The sequence below is a fragment of the Ambystoma mexicanum genome, chromosome 8 (genome assembly GCF_040938575.1).
Source record: "Ambystoma mexicanum isolate Mex_15411 chromosome 8, UKY_AmexF1_1, whole genome shotgun sequence".
NCBI lineage: Eukaryota > Metazoa > Chordata > Amphibia > Caudata > Ambystomatidae > Ambystoma > Ambystoma mexicanum.
In genome coordinates, this window is record NC_090929.1 from 4,689,272 (window position 1) to 4,709,888 (window position 20,617).

The 20,617-nt window shown below is 50.4% G+C and overlaps 1 protein-coding gene across 1 annotated transcript in view; it reads left to right on the plus strand.

The window, feature by feature from the left end:
- The window catches only part of EEIG1 (estrogen-induced osteoclastogenesis regulator 1), a 662,295-nt gene that overhangs the window by 297,488 nt on the left and 344,190 nt on the right, over window positions 1-20,617 (plus strand). The window contains exons 5-6 of the mRNA XM_069609104.1: window positions 6,421-6,537; window positions 7,509-7,555. Coding sequence (XP_069465205.1) covers window positions 6,421-6,537; window positions 7,509-7,555 — 164 coding nt within the window. The remainder of the gene's footprint in view (window positions 1-6,420; window positions 6,538-7,508; window positions 7,556-20,617) is intronic.

Below are 20,617 nucleotides of genomic sequence, written 5' to 3' on the forward strand. Positions count from 1 at the left end.
GAGGGGAGGCCAATCAGTGGGGGGGGTGGGCGGGAAGGAGGAAAAGGAGAGGGAGGAGGGAGGCAGGGACACGGGGCACACAGAGGGGATTTACAATCTAAAATCAACAAAACGCACAATTCGCCAGTCACCAGTGGAGCACAAAGCCTAGGAGGGCAGCTCAGTATGAATAAAAACTATGCTGCACTCACCCTGCTCAGCCGGAATAGAAGTGGCGAGCTTGGCCGAGCAGCAAACAACGTAGCCTCAACACCAAGGACCAATAATCCAATCAGGGAGGCGGGCGGGAAGGAGGAACAGGAGAGGGAGGAGGGAGGCAGGGACAGGCTATCTAAGGACATCCCTTTCATGGGACCATGCTGTGTGCTGCCCATCCTCTTCAGCCGCCTCTCTGCTGCAGGAGTTTGGGAATCTGCAGGTTGTCCACTTGAGGCCTAAGATCATCTCTCCCGCTGTTTCTGCTCTCTTGGAGGAAGAGGGGCCTTGTGAGGCAGGTTCTTTACTTCTGGGACATTTCCGGCCTGCTGCCCCTTGACTGGAGTTTCTTGGCTGCGGCCCTGCTTCTGCCGTGTCCTGGAGGTCCCTTTGCGTGGTAGGATCTGCTGTGGCTGCTCTCCTGGAGATAAAGGGGACTTGTGAGGCAGGTTCTTTACTTCTGCTCACTTGGACTATGGCAGTGAGGTCTGCCATAGGAATTATATTGGCGCAAAGACCACTGCCTAACTCTCTCCTGCCTGGTGGGGTTCGGTGGGCTTCTAGCCAAGGATCCAGTTCGTCCCCGGGTAGTTCTTAGTATGGGGAGTTAAGATGTACCATTAAAATTCTTATTTACCTTCTAAATCCAAAGGTGTTTTTAAAATGCATTTTTCTGCCAACCTGTTGGCTTTGCCAAAGCTTGCACAGGGGAACCTTTGAGGCATCCTGCCCCCACTTAACTGATAGTGAAGGACTGCTGAAATTAGGTGTCTGCCTTATACTTATAAGGCAGGGTATATGGTTGATGTTTTAATACATTGTTCTTTTCACTTTACTTGATTGTGCTGTTATTACTGTGTTTCAATGTAAAGAGGTGATCTCACTTTGAGATTACCACCTGTGTACATGTATGTGTACTAGGTGTGTTGTGTACTTCTGGGTGGGCTGCACCATTTGACTAGTTCTATGTTTGATGATATGAACGTGCATGCCACCCACTTAGCTTCTGTGGTCTGATTTCCTACTCTGGTACGTTACCTACATTCTGATTGGCTCGACTAAAGTGTCAATAACTGATTGGCCCCTCAGAACCCTGCCATAGGGCTGGTTCTCAAAATCCATCTGAACAAATCTTAAATGCAGTAAGCCGTTCCTCCTGGTTCTTTGCATGGCCTGTGCTATGGCAGAGTGCAATGCCTCCCAGGCCAAGAGCTCACACCTTCGCCTCCTTCCAAGTGTGCTCCTGAATGGCCCCAAGGGTTTCAAGATGCCATGAAACCCATGGACGATTCCAGAAGCACATAAGAACTCACAGGGGTACATGGCACAGGGGTAAGGGGGGGGGGGGGCGTGCAACAGAGCCATGTCGCCACATTAGCTGTACATTAACTTTCTTTAAATGGAGGGGACTATTGTCTCATTCTAGGGGTAAAGGCATAATACACCTTCTGAAATGGAGCTAAGGATCCCACCAGTCACATCTAGATCTACGAAGGCTCTCGCCTTGGCTAAATGGGGTACCCTGCCTCAGTGGCATGTGGGTTTGCCAGGGACCCCGTCCGTATTCAAGTTACTGATGAGTTCTAGCGTGAAACCTAATATACACATGTCTCAGCCTCAGAAGTGTACACTCCATACACATGTTCCAACCCGCTGCCTCAGAAGTGTACACTCCATACACATGTCGCAACCTGCTGCCTCAGAAGTGTACACTCCATACGCATGTCGCAACCTGCTGCCTCAGAAGTGTACACTCCATAGGCATGTCACAACCTGCTGCCTCAGAGGTGTACACTCCATAGGCAGGTCACAACCCGCTGCCTCAGAGGTGTACACTCCATACACGTCGCAACCCGCTGCCTCAGAGGTGTACACTCCATAGGCATGTCGCAACCTGCTGCCTCAGAGGTGTACACTCCATAGGCATGTCGCAACCTGCTGCCTCAGAGGTGCACACTCCATAGGCATGTCGCAACCTGCTGCCTCAGAGGTGTACACTCCATAGGCATGTCGCAACCTGCTGCCTCAGAAGTGTACACTCCATAGGCATGTCGCAACCTGCTGCCTCAGAGGTGTACACTCCACAGGCAGGTCACAACCCGCTGCCTCAGAAGTGTACACTCCATACACATGTCGCAACCCACTGCCTCAGAAGTGTACACTCATGTCACAACTTGCTGCCCCAGAAGTGTACACTCCATAGGCATCCCACAACCTGCTGCCACAGAAGTGTACACTCCATATGCATGTCACAACCTGCTGCCACAGAAGTGTACACTCCATGCGCAAGCAGAACCTGCTGCCTCAGAAGTGTACACTCCATAGGCATGTCACAACCCGCTGCCTCAGAGGTGTACACTCCATTTGCATGTTGCAACCCGTTGCTTCAGAAGTGTACACTCCATACGCATTTTGCAACCCGCTGCCTCACCAGTGTACACTCCATACACATGTCACAACCTGCTGCCTCAGCACTGTACACTCTATACACGTCACAACCCGCTGCCTCAGCAGTGTACACTCCATACACATGTCACAACCTGCTGCCTCAGCAGTGTACACTCCATACACATGTCACAACCCACTGCCTCAGAGGTGAATACTCCATACGCATGTCGCAAACCCGCTGCCTCAGCAGTGTACACTCCATACACGTCACAACCCGCTGCCTCAGAAGTGTACACTCCATAGGCAAGCACAACCTGCTGCCTCAGAAGTGTACACTCCATACACGTCGCAACCCACTGCCTCAGAAGTGTACACTTCATAGGCATGTCACAGCCTGCTGCCTCAGCAGTGTACACTCCATACACATCACAAACCGCTGCCTCAGAAGTGTACACTCATAGACCTGTCACAAACAGCTACCTCAGAAGTGTACACTCCATACGCATGTCGCAACCTGCTGCCTCAGAAGTGTGCACTCCATAGGCATGTCACAGCCCGCTGCCTCAGAAGTGTACACTCCATAGGCATGTCACAGCCCGCTGCCTCAGAACTGTACACTCCATAGGCATGTCACAGCCTGCTGCCTCAGAAGTGTACACTCCATAGGCATGTCACAACCCGCTGCCTTAGAAGCATACACTCCTTAGGCATGTCACAGCCGCTGCCTTAGAAGTGTACACTCCACAGGTATGTCACAACCCGCTGCTTCAGAAGTGTACACTCCATACACGTCACAGCCCGCTGCCTCAGAAGTGTACACTCCATAGGCATGTCACAACCCGCTGCCTCAGAAGTGTACACTCCATACACGTCGCAACCTACTGCCTCAGAAGTGTACACTCCATACACATGTCACAACCCACTGCCTCAGAGGTGTATACTCCATACATTGTTCTTTTCACTTTACTTGATTGCGCTGTTATTACTGTGTTTCAATGTAAAGAGGTGATCTCACTTTGAGATTACCACCTGTGTACATGTATGTGTACTAGGTGTGTTGTGTACTTCTGGGTGGGCTGCACCATTTGACTAGTTCTATGTTTGATGATATGAACGTGCATGCCACCCACTTAGCTTCTGTGGTCTGATTTCCTACTCTGGTACGTTACCTACATTCTGATTGGCTCGACTAAAGTGTCAATAACTGATTGGCCCCTCAGAACCCTGCCATAGGGCTGGTTCTCAAAATCCATCTGAACAAATCTTAAATGCAGTAAGCCGTTCCTCCTGGTTGTTTGCATGGCCTGTGCTATGGCAGAGTGCAATGCCTCCCAGGCCAAGAGCTCACACCTTCGCCTCCTTCCAAGTGTGCTCCTGAATGGCCCCAAGGGTTTCAAGATGCCATGAAACCCATGGACGATTCCAGAAGCACATAAGAACTCACAGGGGTACATGGCACAGGGGTAAGGGGGGGGGGGCGTGCCACAGAGCCATGTCGCCACATTAGCTGTACATTAACTTTCTTTAAATGGAGGGGACTATTGTCTCATTCTAGGGGTAAAGGCATAATACACCTTCTGAAATGGAGCTAAGGATCCCACCAGTCACATCTAGATCTACGAAGGCTCTCGCCTTGGCTAAATGGGGTACCCTGCCTCAGTGGCATGTGGGTTTGCCAGGGACCCCGTCCGTATTCAAGTTACTGATGAGTTCTAGCGTGAGACCTAGTATACACATGTCTCAGCCTCAGAAGTGTACACTCCATACACATGTTCCAACCCGCTGCCTCAGAAGTGTACACTCCATACACATGTCGCAACCTGCTGCCTCAGAAGTGTACACTCCATACGCATGTCGCAACCTGATGCCTCAGTAGTGTACACTCCATAGGCATGTCACAACCTGCTGCCTCAGAGGTGTACACTCCATAGGCAGGTCACAACCCGCTGCCTCAGAGGTGTACACTCCATACACGTCGCAACCCGCTGCCTCAGAGGTGTACACTCCATAGGCATGTCGCAACCTGCTGCCTCAGAGGTGTACACTGCATAGGCATGTCACAACCTGCTGCCTCAGAGGTGTACACTCCATAGGCATGTCGCAACCTGCTGCCTCAGAAGTGTACACTCCATAGGCATGTCGCAACCTGCTACCTCAGAGGTGTACACTCCACAGGCAGGTCACAACCCGCTGCCTCAGAAGTGTACACTCCATACACATGTCGCAACCCACTGCCTCAGAAGTGTACACTCATGTCACAACTTGCTGCCCCAGAAGTGTATACTCCATAGGCATCCCACAACCTGCTGCCACAGAAGTGTACACTCCATATGCATGTCACAACCTGCTGCCACAGAAGTGTACACTCCATAGGCATGTCACAACCCGCTGCCTCAGAAGTGTACACTCCATAGGCATGTCACAACCCACTGCATCAGAAGTGTGCACTCGTCGACCTGTCACAACCTGCTGCCTCAGAAGTGTACACTCCATAGGCATGTCACAGCCCGCTGCCTCAGAAGTGTACACTCCATAGGCATGTCACAGCCTGCTGCCTCAGAAGTGTACACTCCATAGGCATGTCACACCCCGCTGCTTTAGAAGTGTACACTCCATAGGCATGTCACAGCCCGCTGCTTCAGAAGTGTACACTCCATAGGCATGTCAAAGCCTGCTGCTTCAGAAGTGTACACTCCATAGGCATGTCACAGCCCGCTGCTTCAGAAGTGTACACTCCATAGGTATGTCACAGCCCGCTGCTTCAGAAGTGTACACTCCATAGGCATGTCACAGCCCGCTGCCTCAGAAGTGTACACTCCATAGGCATGTCACAACCCGCTGCCTCAGAAGTGTACACTCCATAGGCATGTGACAACCCACTGCATCTGCCTCAGAACTGTACACTCCATAGGCATGTCACAGCCTGCTGCCTCAGAAGTGTACACTCCATAGGCATGTCACAACCCGCTGCCTCAGAAGTGTACACTCCATAGACATGTCACAGCCCGCTGCCTCAGAAGTGTACACTCCTTAGGCATGTCACAGCCCACTGCCTCAGAAGTGTACACTCCTTAGGCATGTCACAACCCGCTGCCTCAGAAGTGTACGCTCCATAGGCATGTCACAGCCCGCTGCCTCAGAAGTGTACGCTCCATAGACATGTCACAGCCCGCTGCCTCAGAAGTGTACACTCCTTAGGCATGTCACAGCCCGCTGCCTCAGAAGTGTACACTCCATAGGTATGTCACAACCCGCTGCCTCAGAAGTGTACACTCCATAGACATGTCACAGCCCGCTGCCTCAGAAGTGTACACTCCATAGGCATGTCACAGCCCGCTGCCTCAGAAGTGTACACTCCATAGGCATGTCACACCCCGCTGCCTCAGAAGTGTACACTCCATAGACATGTCACAGCCCGCTGCCTCAGAAGTGTACACTCCATAGGCATGTCACAGCCCACTGCTTCAGAAGTGTACACTCCATAGGTATGTCACAGCCTGCTGCCTGCACTTTCCCCCAGTCCCTTTTGCTGTGGATTGTGTAGCACACCGCATGGATGCTCTGCATCCTGGGCAGACCCACAGAGCTGCGCCCTGGCAGAGTAATGTAGGCACGGCTCACTTGGCGATGGTGGCATCTGCACCGCTAGCCAGCCATGGCAGGAATGCAAGCTGTAAGTTCTTGGTCATCTATTAGCTTCGCTGCAGAAAGCTGTGCCCATTGCGATGATAATTAAGATGGCCGACCGGCATACTAGACTGGCCAGAGCAGGAAGTGAGTCATGGCGGTGAAATCTTCTGCCGAGTCTTTCACGCTTCTCTCATTTCTTTTTCATAGCTCGGGTTTGCCGACCTGAATCTTGCCGAATTTGCTGGATCTGGATTTACTGCCCGGTGCTGCTTGCTGGAGGGATATGACACAAAGAACACCCGCCAAGACAACTCCATACTCAAGGTGATACACATGGCATTACTGAATTATTACAAGCGCGTCTTTCCCTCCACACTCGATTCCCCTGTGGCATCCTGTTAGCCCTGTCCTGTGTCCTCAGCCTTTCTAGAACAGACCTTCCTTTACTATTAGGTGCCAGTCCTGCGTCCAAGCTCAGCCCCTCTGCCACATCCCTCCCTTCATGTCCTGCCATCCAAGCTCAGCCCCTATGCCACATCACGTCATCTCTCCGGTGCCTCTGGGGGTCCTGCCACCCAAGCTCAGCCCCTCTGCCACATCACGTCATCTCTCTGGTGCCTCTGGGGGTCCTGCCACCCAAGCTCAGGCCCTCTGCCACATCACGTCATCTCTGGTGCCTCTGGGGGTCCTGCCACCCAAGCTCAGCCCCTCTGCCACATCACGTCATCTCTCTGGTGCATCTGGGGGTCCTGCCACCCAAGCTCAGCCCCTCTGTCACAGCCCTTCATCTCTCTCTGGTGCATCTGGGGGTCCTGCCACCCAACCCCAGCCCCTCTGCCACATCACGTCATCTCTCTGGTGCCTCTGGGGGTCCTGCCACCCAAGCTCAGCCCCTCTGCCACATCACGTCATCTCTCTGGTGCCTCTGGGGGTCCTGCCACCCAAGCTCAGCCCTTCTGCCACAGCCCTTCATCTCTCTCTGATGCATCTGGGGGTCCTGCCACCCAAGCTCAGCCCCTCTGCCACAGCCCTTCATCTCTCTCTGATGCATCTGGGGGTCCTGCCACCCAAGCTCAGCCCCTCTGCCACAGCCCTTCACCTCTCTCTGATGCATCTGGGGGTCCTGCCACCCAAGCTCAGCCCCTCTGCCACAGCCCTTCATCCCTCTCTGATGCATCTGGGGGTCCTGCCACCCAAGCTCAGCCCCTCTCTTAGCCCTCTCTTCACCTGTAAATTGTCCCAGGATTCCAATCAACTGTCTCTCTATCTGACATTGTCTTCTCTTTCCCTGGCAGGTTACAATTGGAATGTCGCTTCTCTCCGGTGACCCCTGCTTTAAACGGTGAGTGATGTTTTCCACTGCCCGCTCTCCATCTCCATTCTGGCACTACGATTTCTCAATCTGTCGAACCCGTCATTGCGGCACAACGCTTGAATATATTCCTGTGCCGGCTGGGAATCCTTGGTACAATGTTTGCTTCTCTTGGGGTAGACGTGTCCCCTTCTATGGGGCATTCTGTCCTGCAGCCATTGAGGTGGGGTAAGCACTGGGGACCGCCCCCGGGGGGATTTTCAGATTCTATCCTCTGTCTTCTTCTCCTTCATTCAGGGACTGGTTGCAGAATCCTGCATATTAACGTTTGAGATTTCACGCTGCCTCGCATGCTCAGTGGGCTGGGATTTCCAGCCACGTTCCTGCGAGAACTGATCCTGCAAGACCTTTTTCCACATTGGCTGGATGGACTCATATCATGACAGATGCGTAGAGGTGCTACCGAAACCCATCTGGGGAGAAAACAGAAACCCACCGCCTGAAGTCGGGATAGAGCTGCCAACTAATCAACTGCGCTAACAATTTCCCTCATCTCTCAAACTCTAAACCAAACACAACCACAAACCTACAGCACAGCAAACCGCACAAACCTCACTACATGGAAACAACAAAACAAAAACACACATAGACTTGCACAACAGTACACGATGACTACCGGCCGCAAAACCCCCTAGGCCCAGCCAACGACCCACCGGGCTGAGGCCGCCAACAGCACATCACTGCTCTCTTGCACTTTTCTAGCTCCTTCCCACTAACCAACCCTCCCTTCCCTTTTCCGAGCCGCCAGAGCGCCAGGGGACCACTTCGGTGGTGATAGTGCGCGGTACAAATGTCCTTTAACATTAAAAGTCCCCATGCTTCCTCTTATCTTAGACACATCTTAGAAGTCTCTTTTAAGGATTTGCCAGTCTTTTTCTCTTTACAAATCGTTGATTTGGACAATAATCATGAAAAGTTAATCTATTTTGTTGCCCCACATCACTGCCTTGATTTCAGAGTAGTGAGGTGAGGGGCTCATGGAAAGAGTCCTGCCCATGAGAGGGCCTGATCTGAGGAGAGGCTGGGCTCATGGAAGGAGTCCTGCCCATGAGAGGGCCTGATCCAAGGAGAGGCTGGGCTCCTGGAAGGAGTCCTGCCCATGAGAGGGCCTGATCCGAGGAGAATCTGGGCTCCTGGAAGGAGTCCTGCCCATGAGAGGGTCTGATCCGAGGAGAATCTGGGCTCCTGGAAGGAGTCCTGCCCATGAGAGGGCCTGGTCCAAGCAGAGGCTGGGCTCATGGCAGGAGTCCTGCCCATGAGAGGGCTTGATATGGGGCGTGACTGCGCTCATGGAAAGGGTCCTGCCCATGAGGGGGCCTGATCTGAGGAGAGGCGGGCCTCATGAAGGAGTCCTGTCCATGGGAAGGCCTGATCCGAGGAGAGGCTGGGCTCATTGAAGGAGTCCTGACCATGAGAGGGCCTGATCTGAGGAGAGGCTGGGCTCATGGAAGGGGTCTTATCCAAGTGAGGGCCTGATCCGAGGAGAACCTGGGCTCATGGAAGGAGTCCTGACCATGAGAGGGCCTGATCCGAGGAGAACCTGGGCTCATGGAAGGAGTCCTGCCCATGAGAGGGCCTGATCCGAGGAGAACCTGGGCTCATGGAAGGAGTCCTGCCCATGAGAGTGCCTGATCCGAGGAGAATCTGGGCTCATGGAAGGAGTCCTGACCATGAGAGGGCCTGATCTGAGGGGAGACTGTGGTCATGGATGGAGTCCCGACCATGAGAGGGCCTGATCTGAGGAGAGGCTGGGCTCATGGCAGGAGTCCTGTCCATTGAAGGGCCTGGTCCGAGGAGAGACTGGGCTCTTCTTGGGATATATGTAGAACGATGCTGACCTTTCCCATGTGCTTTCTGAGATGGTTGTTGCAGGTGTGACAGCCACAAGGCCCTCATCAATGGGGAAACCACACGCGGACTGCCTAGGGTGATTCCTGACCAGACACCCGTTTTCAGAACAATCTCCATAAAGTATTTGGATTTACCATACATGCAGTTTGACTGTTGAACTACAAAAATCTACTTGAAATATCACTTTGGAATTAGTTGCACATTAGTGGACATCAAGAACATTTGCCCAAATTGCCGGTTACAGATCAGTTTAAAGAACAGGTTGTTAGCCTTGAAGACGACCAAAGGTTGAAACACGTGTCGGCTAAGACTAAGCGCAAAGAATCCATAGTTGAGCGCAAATACATTTTCAATGTAACAATGATAAATGGGATTTAACTAATTTATGAATACTTCTGATCAGTAGCATTAATTTTTGACAATCGCAAAACTAGGGAGCTATTTAACTATAATCGTATTCTGAGGGGACAAGGGGTGAGTACCCACTTCTTAGGGTTTGCAGCTATCTGGAAACTATCACTTGTTTAAAAAATCGAAAATCAAATAATACTTCCCAAAGCGCGTCAGCTATTCAGTTAGCCCCCAACCGATTGTTTGTGCCCTCATCAATGGGGCTTCCTTCAGCTGCCTCAGTGTCAAATACCAGGACAACTATCACAAATGGACCATCACTGAGTGAGGGCATGCAGGATGCCTGCCAGTGAAGGCTCATCAAGACAGCCATCACCAACTTTGCAGTTTTTTTGATGCACCTTGCTTAAGACCAAGACCTGTCTGAGGCCACCTTCAATGGCATTGCATCAACCTTCAAACCCCACATGTTGACAACACCATCTGTAGCTTCTTAGCTGGTACCAATGACTCAGTCTAGTGGAATTAAACCGTTGATGGTCACACAGTCCACAGTAAATAAAATAAGTAAAATCTGAAGCAAAAATCTATTCAATGAACAAATCTGTCAAGCCACTTTTCAGAACCCTTTTCCCCCTACAGCATTTTTCATGCCGCACATCCAGATATTTCTTTTTCAAATGCAGTGTCAGCCCAAGCGGTTCCTTTTCCCAGTCTCCAAGGCAGTGCAAGAGGACATAAATGTAGGGTGTGGGGGTAGGGGGAAGAGACCCTGCAAGCACCTATACTCACCCATTGCCCACCCATATTATACTTCCCTTCCACCTTGTAGCAGGAACCTTGCATCCACCGTTCTGCGGGGAGAACCTTGCAACTACTGTTCACTCCTACACCTGTCTTGTACCTGTTTTTTTTTTCAAATGGATTGTGTCCTCACACGTATTCCTCATCTTTTGATATCTCCAATATCCAGCTTCAGCTGCTTCGGAAACATTTTCGTCAGAGGGCTTGTGCGTTGATGCAGTCGACTTCATGTCCCACGAGGGCCTCCGTCTCGAGGGTGATGTCATTGAAGGTATATGTAGCACGTGCAGAGCACGTTGGCTTCAGTTCCGTTTTTCTGAGTAAGCTTTTGCTTCGTGAACCTACGGCGTGCTTCATAATTTTCTACGGTGATTTTCTATAATGTCTTTGGCTCAGACTACCCCGAAGACCGGGTTTAAAAAAATGCCAAGACTGCGACGCCAAGTTGTCGCTAATGGACCCACATCGAGTGTGCTTGTGCAGTCTCGGTGTGGAGCACAAGACCTCGGTCTGTCAGAAGTGTCAGTCGATGACCGGAAAAGCTTGGAAGGGAGCGTAAAGGGAAATTGGCGGTAGGGAGACTCCCCCAAAAATTCCCTTCAACTACCCTGTCAAAAAAACATTCTTCCAACGAAGCGAGGGATGACTCTCCTCGACGAAAGAAGTCTAAAAAGGTCCAGGTCACGAAGTGGCTCTCACTACTCGCTGTCTTCGAGGATGTTGAAGAAAAGGCATCATAAATCGCCTACTTAGTCTTCCTTGTCCGACTCTTCTCCTGAGAGGAGTATATATTGCCCCACGAAGGCCTCTACTTCGGTTGAATGGGAATCATTCAGGCAGGAAATGCGAAAGATATTCGAGAGACAGAAACCCTCAAAGCAAGTAGGCTATGCTCCAACCGCACCTTCTGAAGCCGTTAAGGAAAGGGCTCGTGCCAAATCCTGCACAACCTCGAGCGCAGCGCAAAGGCCCGATTCTCATTGAGAGCTGTCGAGGCCTTGACACAATGAAAAATCATTGAAAAATCCTTCGAGCCATCGAAATCCATCACAGAATAAGTCCAGACAAACGCCATTGACACCATTGGTGCCATCAATACCCAAGGCGTCTTCATCAGAGACATCGACAACTCCATCAAATTGGGAGGCACTGGAATCGAGTCCAGCAGTCAATAAAAATTTGACAAAAAAATATAGGCCGTCAAGTAATGACCCCAGCTACTTGTCAAAGCATCCTAGCCCAGAAAGCCTGGTGGTGCAAGCAGCAACCGCTTCCTCCAAGCAGGCTGCCTATCCGACCATCCCACCAGATCGGGAGTATAAACGTATAGACGCCTGGTCAAGGAAAGCCTTTTCTGTTGGGAGCATGGCTCTCAAATCAGCCAACTCCACCTGTGCCCTTGCGAAATTCACCTACACGGACTGTGTATCTATGACGGCTGAACATATTCCCGATGGGGAGGAAAGAGACGGCTTCTTGGCCATTGTAAAAGATGGCAAAGAGGCCATGGTGAGTCTCTTAGTCGGGTTTGGATTCTGCTGACAGTATCAGCAGAGCCAGTGGCGGCAAGCACTGTGATATACAGGTTTGTGTGGTTAAGGAAGTCTGGATTTGCACCAATATATTGTCCTTAATATGCCTTTTGACAGGTCTCATCCTTTTGGCAGCAAGGCTGAGTAAAGCCTTGAGAAGCTGCAGACCTTGAAGGCAGCAGCCAAATCTCTAGGTGCCGCCATTGGGCAGCCTGAGCCCTTTCACCCCAGTTGACCTTCTTGGAGGGGTAGATCCTTTTGCTACTATTCCTCAGTTGGAAGAGCGAGAGGAATGCCTGTCAAGAGGCCAGAGAAGATTCACTCTGGGTAGATGAGCGAGAGGTGCAAAGCCCACCCAAGCAATGTCTACTTTACCATCAGTAGCAGCTTCAGCCGCCTCAAAACCTCTCTGAGGTCTTGACTCATGACACCCCGGTGGGAGGCAGACTGTCTCAGCATCTGAAAGAATGGCGGGGCATTACTTTGGATGCATGGGCACTGGAAACAGCCCAAGGTTACTGCCTTCCCTTCATTCAGAGAACTCAGAATCATCCACCGGGAAGCCATTCGTTAAAGGTTCTAGATCAATTCCTTTTGCAGGAAATTTTGAGCCTGCTAGAGAAAGGTACTATAGAGCCAGTAGCTGTAACTGAGTTGAACAAACAATGGTATGTTCCATATTTCCTGATCCCTAAGGAGGACGGAGGACTGAGACCCATCTTGGACTTGAGATACTTGAACAAGTTCCTCAGTAAGGACAAATTCAAGATGGTCACACTTTTTCAGATATTTCAGGCCCTCCAACTCCAGGATTGCTTGGTGTCATTGGACCTTTGGGATGCTTACTTTCATTTGCCAATCCATCTCTAGCACAGAAAGTACCTGAAGTTCGCTGTTGGCGGTTCACATTCAGTTTCGAGTTTTCCCTTTCGGGCTGACCTCTGCCCGAGGGTTTTCACCAAACTGATGGCGGTGGTGGCAGCAAGTCTCAGGAGAGAGGGGATTCATGTCTACCCCTAACTGGACGATTGGCTGATCAGGGCGCGTTCTCCCGAACAACTCCTGGATCATCTCAGCGTGACCTGCCACTCTCTCCACAGACTGGGCTTCTCCCTCAATTACAAGAAGTCCCACATGACACCATTGCAAAAACTCCAGTTCATCAGGGCTGCACTGGATACATCCTTGGGAAAGACCTCACCACCTGAGGTGAGGGCTCAAGACATTCTGCAGATCACAAAATTTCAGAGTGCCCTGCGTCTCGCGGCCTTCGACTCCTTTTAGGTTGCTCGGCCTCATTTATTTATTCACTTATTTGTAAATGTATACAGTGCTGCAGGCATCAGGGCACCAACATGAAGACAAAGGATGAGATGGATGAAACGACTAGGAAGGTATTTAAAGCTCAGCACAACATTCAACTGTTTATTTCATGTCTCAGAGCGTTTGGAAGAGTGGCCCATAGGTTAGCAGCTCTATCAGAAAATGAACGACCTAATCCATTGCTCCGCTTGTACACTAGACAGTTAATGTGACCCTAGTTTCCTGAACAGAGGGGTCTGCTGGGAATATATGGGTATCGTAGTGACTTTAAATAGAGAGGAGCATCTCTAAGGAGGCAGCGGTGTACTCATGTCCCGGCTTTGAAATCAATAAGATCTTTCACTGCCAGCCAGTGAAGATTTCTTCTTCCGGCCGAGATGTGCTCACCTCTTGGAATCTTTTTGATAATGCGTACAGCATTGTTTTGAATGGTCTGACATTTTGTCAGGCAGTGTTCGCTCCTATCTGAAGTGCATTGCCATAGTCCAGCCTCGATAATATAGTGGCTCGAGCAATTGTTGCGCAGTTCTTCTCTGTGGCCAGGGGCCTGATGTCTGAGCAGGCATAAGTGGTACTAGCAGCTCCTACTAATCTGATTAACCTGAGATTCTGCACCCAATGAGGATTCCAAAGTGATGACCAGAGTTTCTACTTTGCAGAGCACCTGGATTGTGCTGCTCTTGATTTTAAAAGCAGCTAAATCGTACTCAGCTTGGCGCAAGCTTGCCAAGAGCCGGACATGAGTAGTTTGGTCTTGCTGCCTCAATTAAATCCTAGGCGCCAAAGATGTTAATGGAGTCCTTAGCAAAATTACCACTAAGCTCTAGCACAAGCTGTGTATCGTTGGTGTAATTGATAAATAATACACCAGTGTTTTCTAACAGTGAGCAGAGTAGTCGGTCGAAGGTACAAGTTAGAGTATAGGTGACAAGCTGGCGCCCTGCGAGGACACCGCAATTGATGGGGGCAAGAGGTGAGAATGCTTCACCCCAGTGAATTTTGGACAGGCGATTTGAGAGGAAAGAGTGTATCCAATCGACCACCATCTTCGAGCAATTACCTGCCTGTTCTAGACATCTCACTAGTTTGATATGGTCGAGTAAATTGAACGCTGCTGATAGGTCAAGCAACACCAGCATGCCAGCTTTCCCCTCGTCCATTATTCTCAACATGTGGGTCTGCAGGTCGATAAGCTCTGTCTCTGTGCTATGCGCATGCCTAAATCCTGTTTGCTGTTTGTGCAATATGTTCTTCTACGCCACAAAGTGTTGGAATTGTGCTGTTGCGTTCAGGAGAAACGGACTGTGATTGGTCTAAGATTACTCCTATCCCTGGGATACGAGCCAGATTTTATTAGCAGGGAGGGTGATCATGACAACCTTAATGGCTTCAGCAATATGAGTCTCTCTAAAAGAAGAATTTACCATACGGGTAAAAAAGGGTATAAACAACTCTTGATGGTCCAGTATAATCCTATGGGGGAGGATGTTCTCAGTACATGAAGAGTCGGGCGCATGGTGGTCAGCATAGATCTCATATACAAGGCTGCGATAGGTGTCAAGACAAATTTGTCCGCTTCAGGTAATTTAATATGATTAGACAGGGGACATGAGGTTTCGAGTTGAGGGAAAGCCAGCAGGATGTTTTTCCCTGGCTTTGACGATTTTAGCATCAAAGGCATTCTGTACTTCCGCGCAATACGTTGCCGAAGGCCGGAGAGTGCAAAGCCTTGGGTTTCTCTAGGGATCTAAGTATCTCAAAAAGCTTTCCCGTAGAGTTCTGTGCCCTATTAATTTGATCATTATAAAAGTGTTTCTTGGCATTTAGAATGGATGGTTTATAGAATTTTTCTGCTGCCTTCCAGTTATTTTTATTTTCCACTGTGGTGCGTTTTAACCACGTACCCTTCAGGTTTCTTTTTTCTTTCTTGAGGGTTTTAGGTGTCGCTGTAAACCATTTTTGGTGGCTCAGAATTACCCTAACCTGTCGGGACCGGATATGGGCCATTCTATCCACCAGTTCCTGGAAAGTGGGCAAGAATGCGGACACCAAAGAGTTACATGAGTCGTTATCCGTTGTCTGGGCCATAAGGATCTGTGTGCTAGATTCATATCTGCTGGTGTGATTTTATTATATTTCCTACTTAGACATTTTTGGGAATTGTTAAAAGTCAGGGGTAGCAGGCCTTGTACAGTGATGTGGAAGTCTGTATGATGTTGGTTGGACCAGGCACAGAGCCGAGTGTTGTCTGTAATCGTCCTCACATTACGGGACACCACCCAATTGAGAATGTTATTTTTGTCTGAGGTGGGTTCATAGGATCATGGCATCCTGCATGTTCCTGGTGCCAGAGGCTCATCTGAGAATGAGATCCCTTCAATGGGCTCTCAGGACACAATGTTCTCAATTCTCATGCGACATGTCAGACCTAGTTCAGGTTCCAAACAGGGTCACACAGGTTCTCCTGTGGTGGGCTTGCAAGGACAGCATTCTGAAGGGAGATCCTTTTCGGCAACCATGGCCGGAGATAACAGTAGTACTCCTACGTCCCGTCCCCTTTCCTCCATACTTTTAGGACATTGCGTCCTGTGGGACGGGACCGGAGCACTTTTTGTAAAAAAGCATCAAATTGAAAATTGTGTCCTTCTTCTCTCTTTATGCGGGTACCGCACGCGGCCGTAACTCGGCTCTCCTTAGCTTCGCCCCGCACATTACCCTTCAGTGCTTTTCTCTCCGCGGTCGGGGCTGGACGCGCCAGCATCACCGGGAAGATCTTTTTTCTTTCCCGTTTTCCTTGTCTCCTGCTCCGGTTATGCTATCGCGTAGTCCTCCGTCTATGCCAGAGTGTCTGGGATTTGCCACTTGTTCAACTTGCGAGCGTCACTTCGCTAGGGCGGATCCCCATTCTCTCTGCTTGGAGTGCCTGGGACCGGATAACCGTTGTTTCTTCGGAGTCTCCCTTTCGGTCCGGGCACTTCAACGTTTTCTTGCTAGGTGGGAGGAAATCTTGTAGAAGGTTCCTCCATCGTGTTTCCAACTCTTCCTTGACGGAAAGAGACGCTTGGTAAGTTCTTTACTTTTCAGGGCACCCCGGCCGGGGGACTCCTTCCCAGATTCCTCCAGGTCCGGTAGGGGCTTCAAAAGCTCTGCTACCAGGGTTATCCCTGAGGTGCCTCGCAGGCCTAATAGGCGTACCAGGGTTTTCTCTGAGGGTTTCCACAAGGGGCCTGCCTATACCGGATCACGATCCGAGGTTCACCAATCAGGTGCTAATAGCCAGAATAGTCGCGCTGAGGCGTTTGGTACTGGAGTTTGTTCCGAGGTCTCCTTGTCTGGAGCTTCCCACATAGACACTGGGGTGCACCCTGAGGCCTCTGTTGAGGCTTTCTGTACTGAACCACAGTTCGAGGCCCCTCTCGAAGGAGCCAGTAAGACCAGACTCTATTCCGAGGTTCCTCTTAACTTGGCTAAGGTGTGTACCAACAGAACTGAGAGGCCTTTAAAGGTCTTGTCTGTGAGGTGGGTTCCTCAACTTTCCTGCGCTCGCGGAGGTACCGGTTCTGTTCAGTGGGCACCGGGAGAGGTAGTCGACCGCAACTCCTCCGTTACCGGAGTTGCTGAGGTTCCTCCTTTTGGAGGCTAATTCAAGGGACAGGATGCCCAGTAAACATCCAAGGCCCCATAGTACTGGCTCTGCCGAGGATCCTTGTGTCAAGGCTAAAATTTCAGTCAAGTCCCCTGACCAATCTGTGGAGTCAACTGCCTCATCTACACATGTAACGCAGTTCTCCTCAGATGTTCACAAAATGGCGGGTGTTCCTGCGTGGTCTACGGTGGCCATTTTGGATTCTTCCCTCACACCCACGCTATCGTCGACGGGTGCTGGGAACCTTCTTTTTGGTGGACAACCTTATCCATGCGACAGTGTGAATCTGTTCCGCCCTTCCTATGACTGGCGTGCTCGGATGCCACTATCACATTCGGTCTCGCTTCCTCCTACACCTGCCCCATTGGTCTATGTAGACCCGGTTGGTGGCGGGCCCTCTTGGCAACATAACCCCTACGTTTGTGGGGTTATGTTCCTCATGAGAGGCCTCTGCCCCCTCCGGCGCCTAAGGCCTCGGCAGAGGATGCCTTTTTTGGGAAATGTCATAGTCTAATGGACTCTGATCCCATGAGGGAGTACTTTAAGGGCCTCTTTAGGGAAATCTGCCCTCAGACTCCGTTGCCTGCCCCGGCAGTTCCTGTCATGGCGCCTGTCGCCCCGGCGGTAGCACCTCCTCTACCGCCCGGCCCTCCTCCAGCTCTTCCGCCTCTGCCTCCCTTGTCACTGGTGGACAAGTCTTCAGCAGAGCGTGATGCCAATCTGACACCTGTCACGTCGCAGTCGGGGGATCCGGATGCTCTAGCCGACCCTTTGGCAGATGAGGACCAGCCCCGCTCTGTACGAGCATTTCACGACCGGGTACTGGACATGTCACTCCATGACATACCAGTGCCTGAGGCACCGGCTCCGCAGGAAAGGGTGCTTTTGGGGGCGCTAACCTTGTCTCCACAGGAGCGCACCGGCATGTTCCTTCAGAGGGACGTCGTGGCCGAGGCCCGCAAAGTCTGGGATAAACCCCACACTGAGCTGCACATAAATAAAGGAATTGATGCCCGTTACAGGCTTCACACCTCTGAGGAAGTAGCCTTGGCGTCATGCCCGCTCCCGTCCTCGGAGGGGGTAGCGGCCGCCACTCTGCAATCTAAGCCAGCCTCTGTGACTTCCGCAGCTGCGACTCAAGTTCTGTCCAAGGAGGACACATTTCTTGATTCCTTGGGCAAGAAGATTTTTGCCAATTCGGCGCTCCAATTGCGTCAGGTCAACGCAGAGCCTACTTCCACGTCCCCATTCATAGGAAGCACCAAATGTTTCTACATTTCGTAGTGCAGGGACAGCACTATCAGTTTAAGGCCCTACCCTTTAGCTTGAAGTCGGCCCCCAGAGTGTTCACGAACTACCTGGCACTGGTGGTGGCCCATCTGCGTCTACGAGGGATTCACATATACCGGTGCCTCGACCACTGGCTCATCCGGTCCCTCTCATGAAAGTTGCCTGTTAGACACACAAAGGCGACCGTCCATCTGCTGACCTGGCATTCTCCATCAGCTATCCAAAGTCCTGCTTAACACCATTGCAGAACTTGCTGTTCCCAGGAGGCAGACTCAATATGTTGTACTGCCTGGCATCGCCATTGGAGGAGAGGTTAGCGGCCATTCAGGGAAGAAGGTGCAGCGACTGTTGTCGATGAAGACCGCCACGGGCGATAAGGTGGTGGGTCGTCCGCTCCAACATCGCCCAGGGAGCGGTGCTTCAAACCCTTCCATACCAGAAGACAGTCACCACAGATGCTTCTCTGGTGGGCTGGGGAGCCTACACCGGACAGCTACACGCCAGAGGCCTGTGGCTCCCGGAGGATAAGGACCTCTATATCAACATCCTGGAGCTACGAGCAGTGTTCTGGGCCCTCAAGTCGTTCCATCCGTCTCTGAAAGCCAAGGTGGCAGGATCTTCACGGACAACACCGCCACAGTGTTCTACATCAGGAAACGTGGCACTTCACCCTCGGTGCTCTCCAAGGAAGCACAGGACTCGTGGCTCTGGGCCGTCGGTCAAGAGATGTTTCTTGTTTCTCGTTTCTCTTCACCTAGCGGGAGCAGTGCTCCAGATAGGATTTTGGAGATAGAGTATTTTACTCCCATTTTTTTGAATTAGAGAGTAAATCCAATTTTAAGAGTAAAAATTAGTTTCCTCCTTCACAAGAGTAAAAATTGCCTGACAACTATCCAATTTGTGTGTAAAATTAAAACTTTGTTCAAAAAATTAGTGACAAAACAGCTGTATTTCAAAGTGGTTCTAAATAATGTATTGCACCTGTGTAAAACATTTTCCCCACACATGAACCTTGTAGATGCGTATTGCCCAGCTTCATCTTCATGATACTTGGGCAAATACTCTTCTAAGAGCTATTACAGATGCCAGCTGGTTACATCGGGTGTTTCATAAATCAGAAATGAAGTTCTGTTTCGGATTGTCTAGTATGTTTTCTGTCCTTCACCCCTCCCTCCCTGTCACACTATTGTTCTTCTGTGTTGCTTAGGTTCAGAGTTGCTCTTCCTCTCCTGTTTTTCTGTTCGTCTTTTAACATAGCACTAATAAATATCCCAAAAGCTGAAAAGGCTTTTTCTATTTAAACATCTAGTGCAGCTTTATCATTGGGTGCCCCTTTTTAGATGTGTGCAAACCTTCTTTTGGCCATGAGGCTGGGAATTATAGAGTTAGAGGTTTGTCGGACCAGATGCAGCACTTGCTTGAATGCAGATGCTTTACCAATACTGTATGCCATTACAAGTACAAAAGCCCATACGTGATGTGTGTTCTGAGCCATTACAGGTATAGCAGCTTCAATGTGTGTATTCTGAGCCATTACAAGTACAAGAGCCCATATGTGATGTGTGTTCTGAGCCATTACAGGTATAGCAGCTTCGATGTGTGTATTCTGAGCCATTACAAGTACAAGAGCCCATATGAGATGTGTGTTCTGAGCCATTACAATTACAAGAGCCCATATGTGATGTGTGTTCTGAGCCATTACAGGTATAGCAGCCTCGATGCGTGCATTCTGAGCCATTACAAGTACAAGAGCCCATATGAGATGTGTGTTCTGAGCCATTACAGGTATAGCAGCCTCGATGTGTGTATTCTGAGCCATTACAATTACAAGAGCCCATATGTGATGTGTGTTCTGAGCCATTACAGGTATAGCAGCCTCGATGTGTGTATTCTGAGCCATTACAAGAGCCCATATGAGATGTGTGTTCTGAGCAATCACAGGTATAGCAGCCCTGATGATTTCTGTGTTCTGAGCCATTACACTTAGAACATCCCTGATGACGTGTGTCTTCTGAATCACTGAACATTTAGTAGTCCTTTTGATACCTCTGAGGCAGACTCATTAACTCACCTATCAACAGGATTTGCACCAACAGCTTACACAATAATCTCTGTAGCCGGGTTATTGACCCCCTGAGCTGCCTTCCCCAACAGGATGTTGACACTGAAAGGCACATAGGGTTAGGGCACTGGCAGTTCCATATGAGGCTTGCCTGACGTACATTGCTTGTCAAA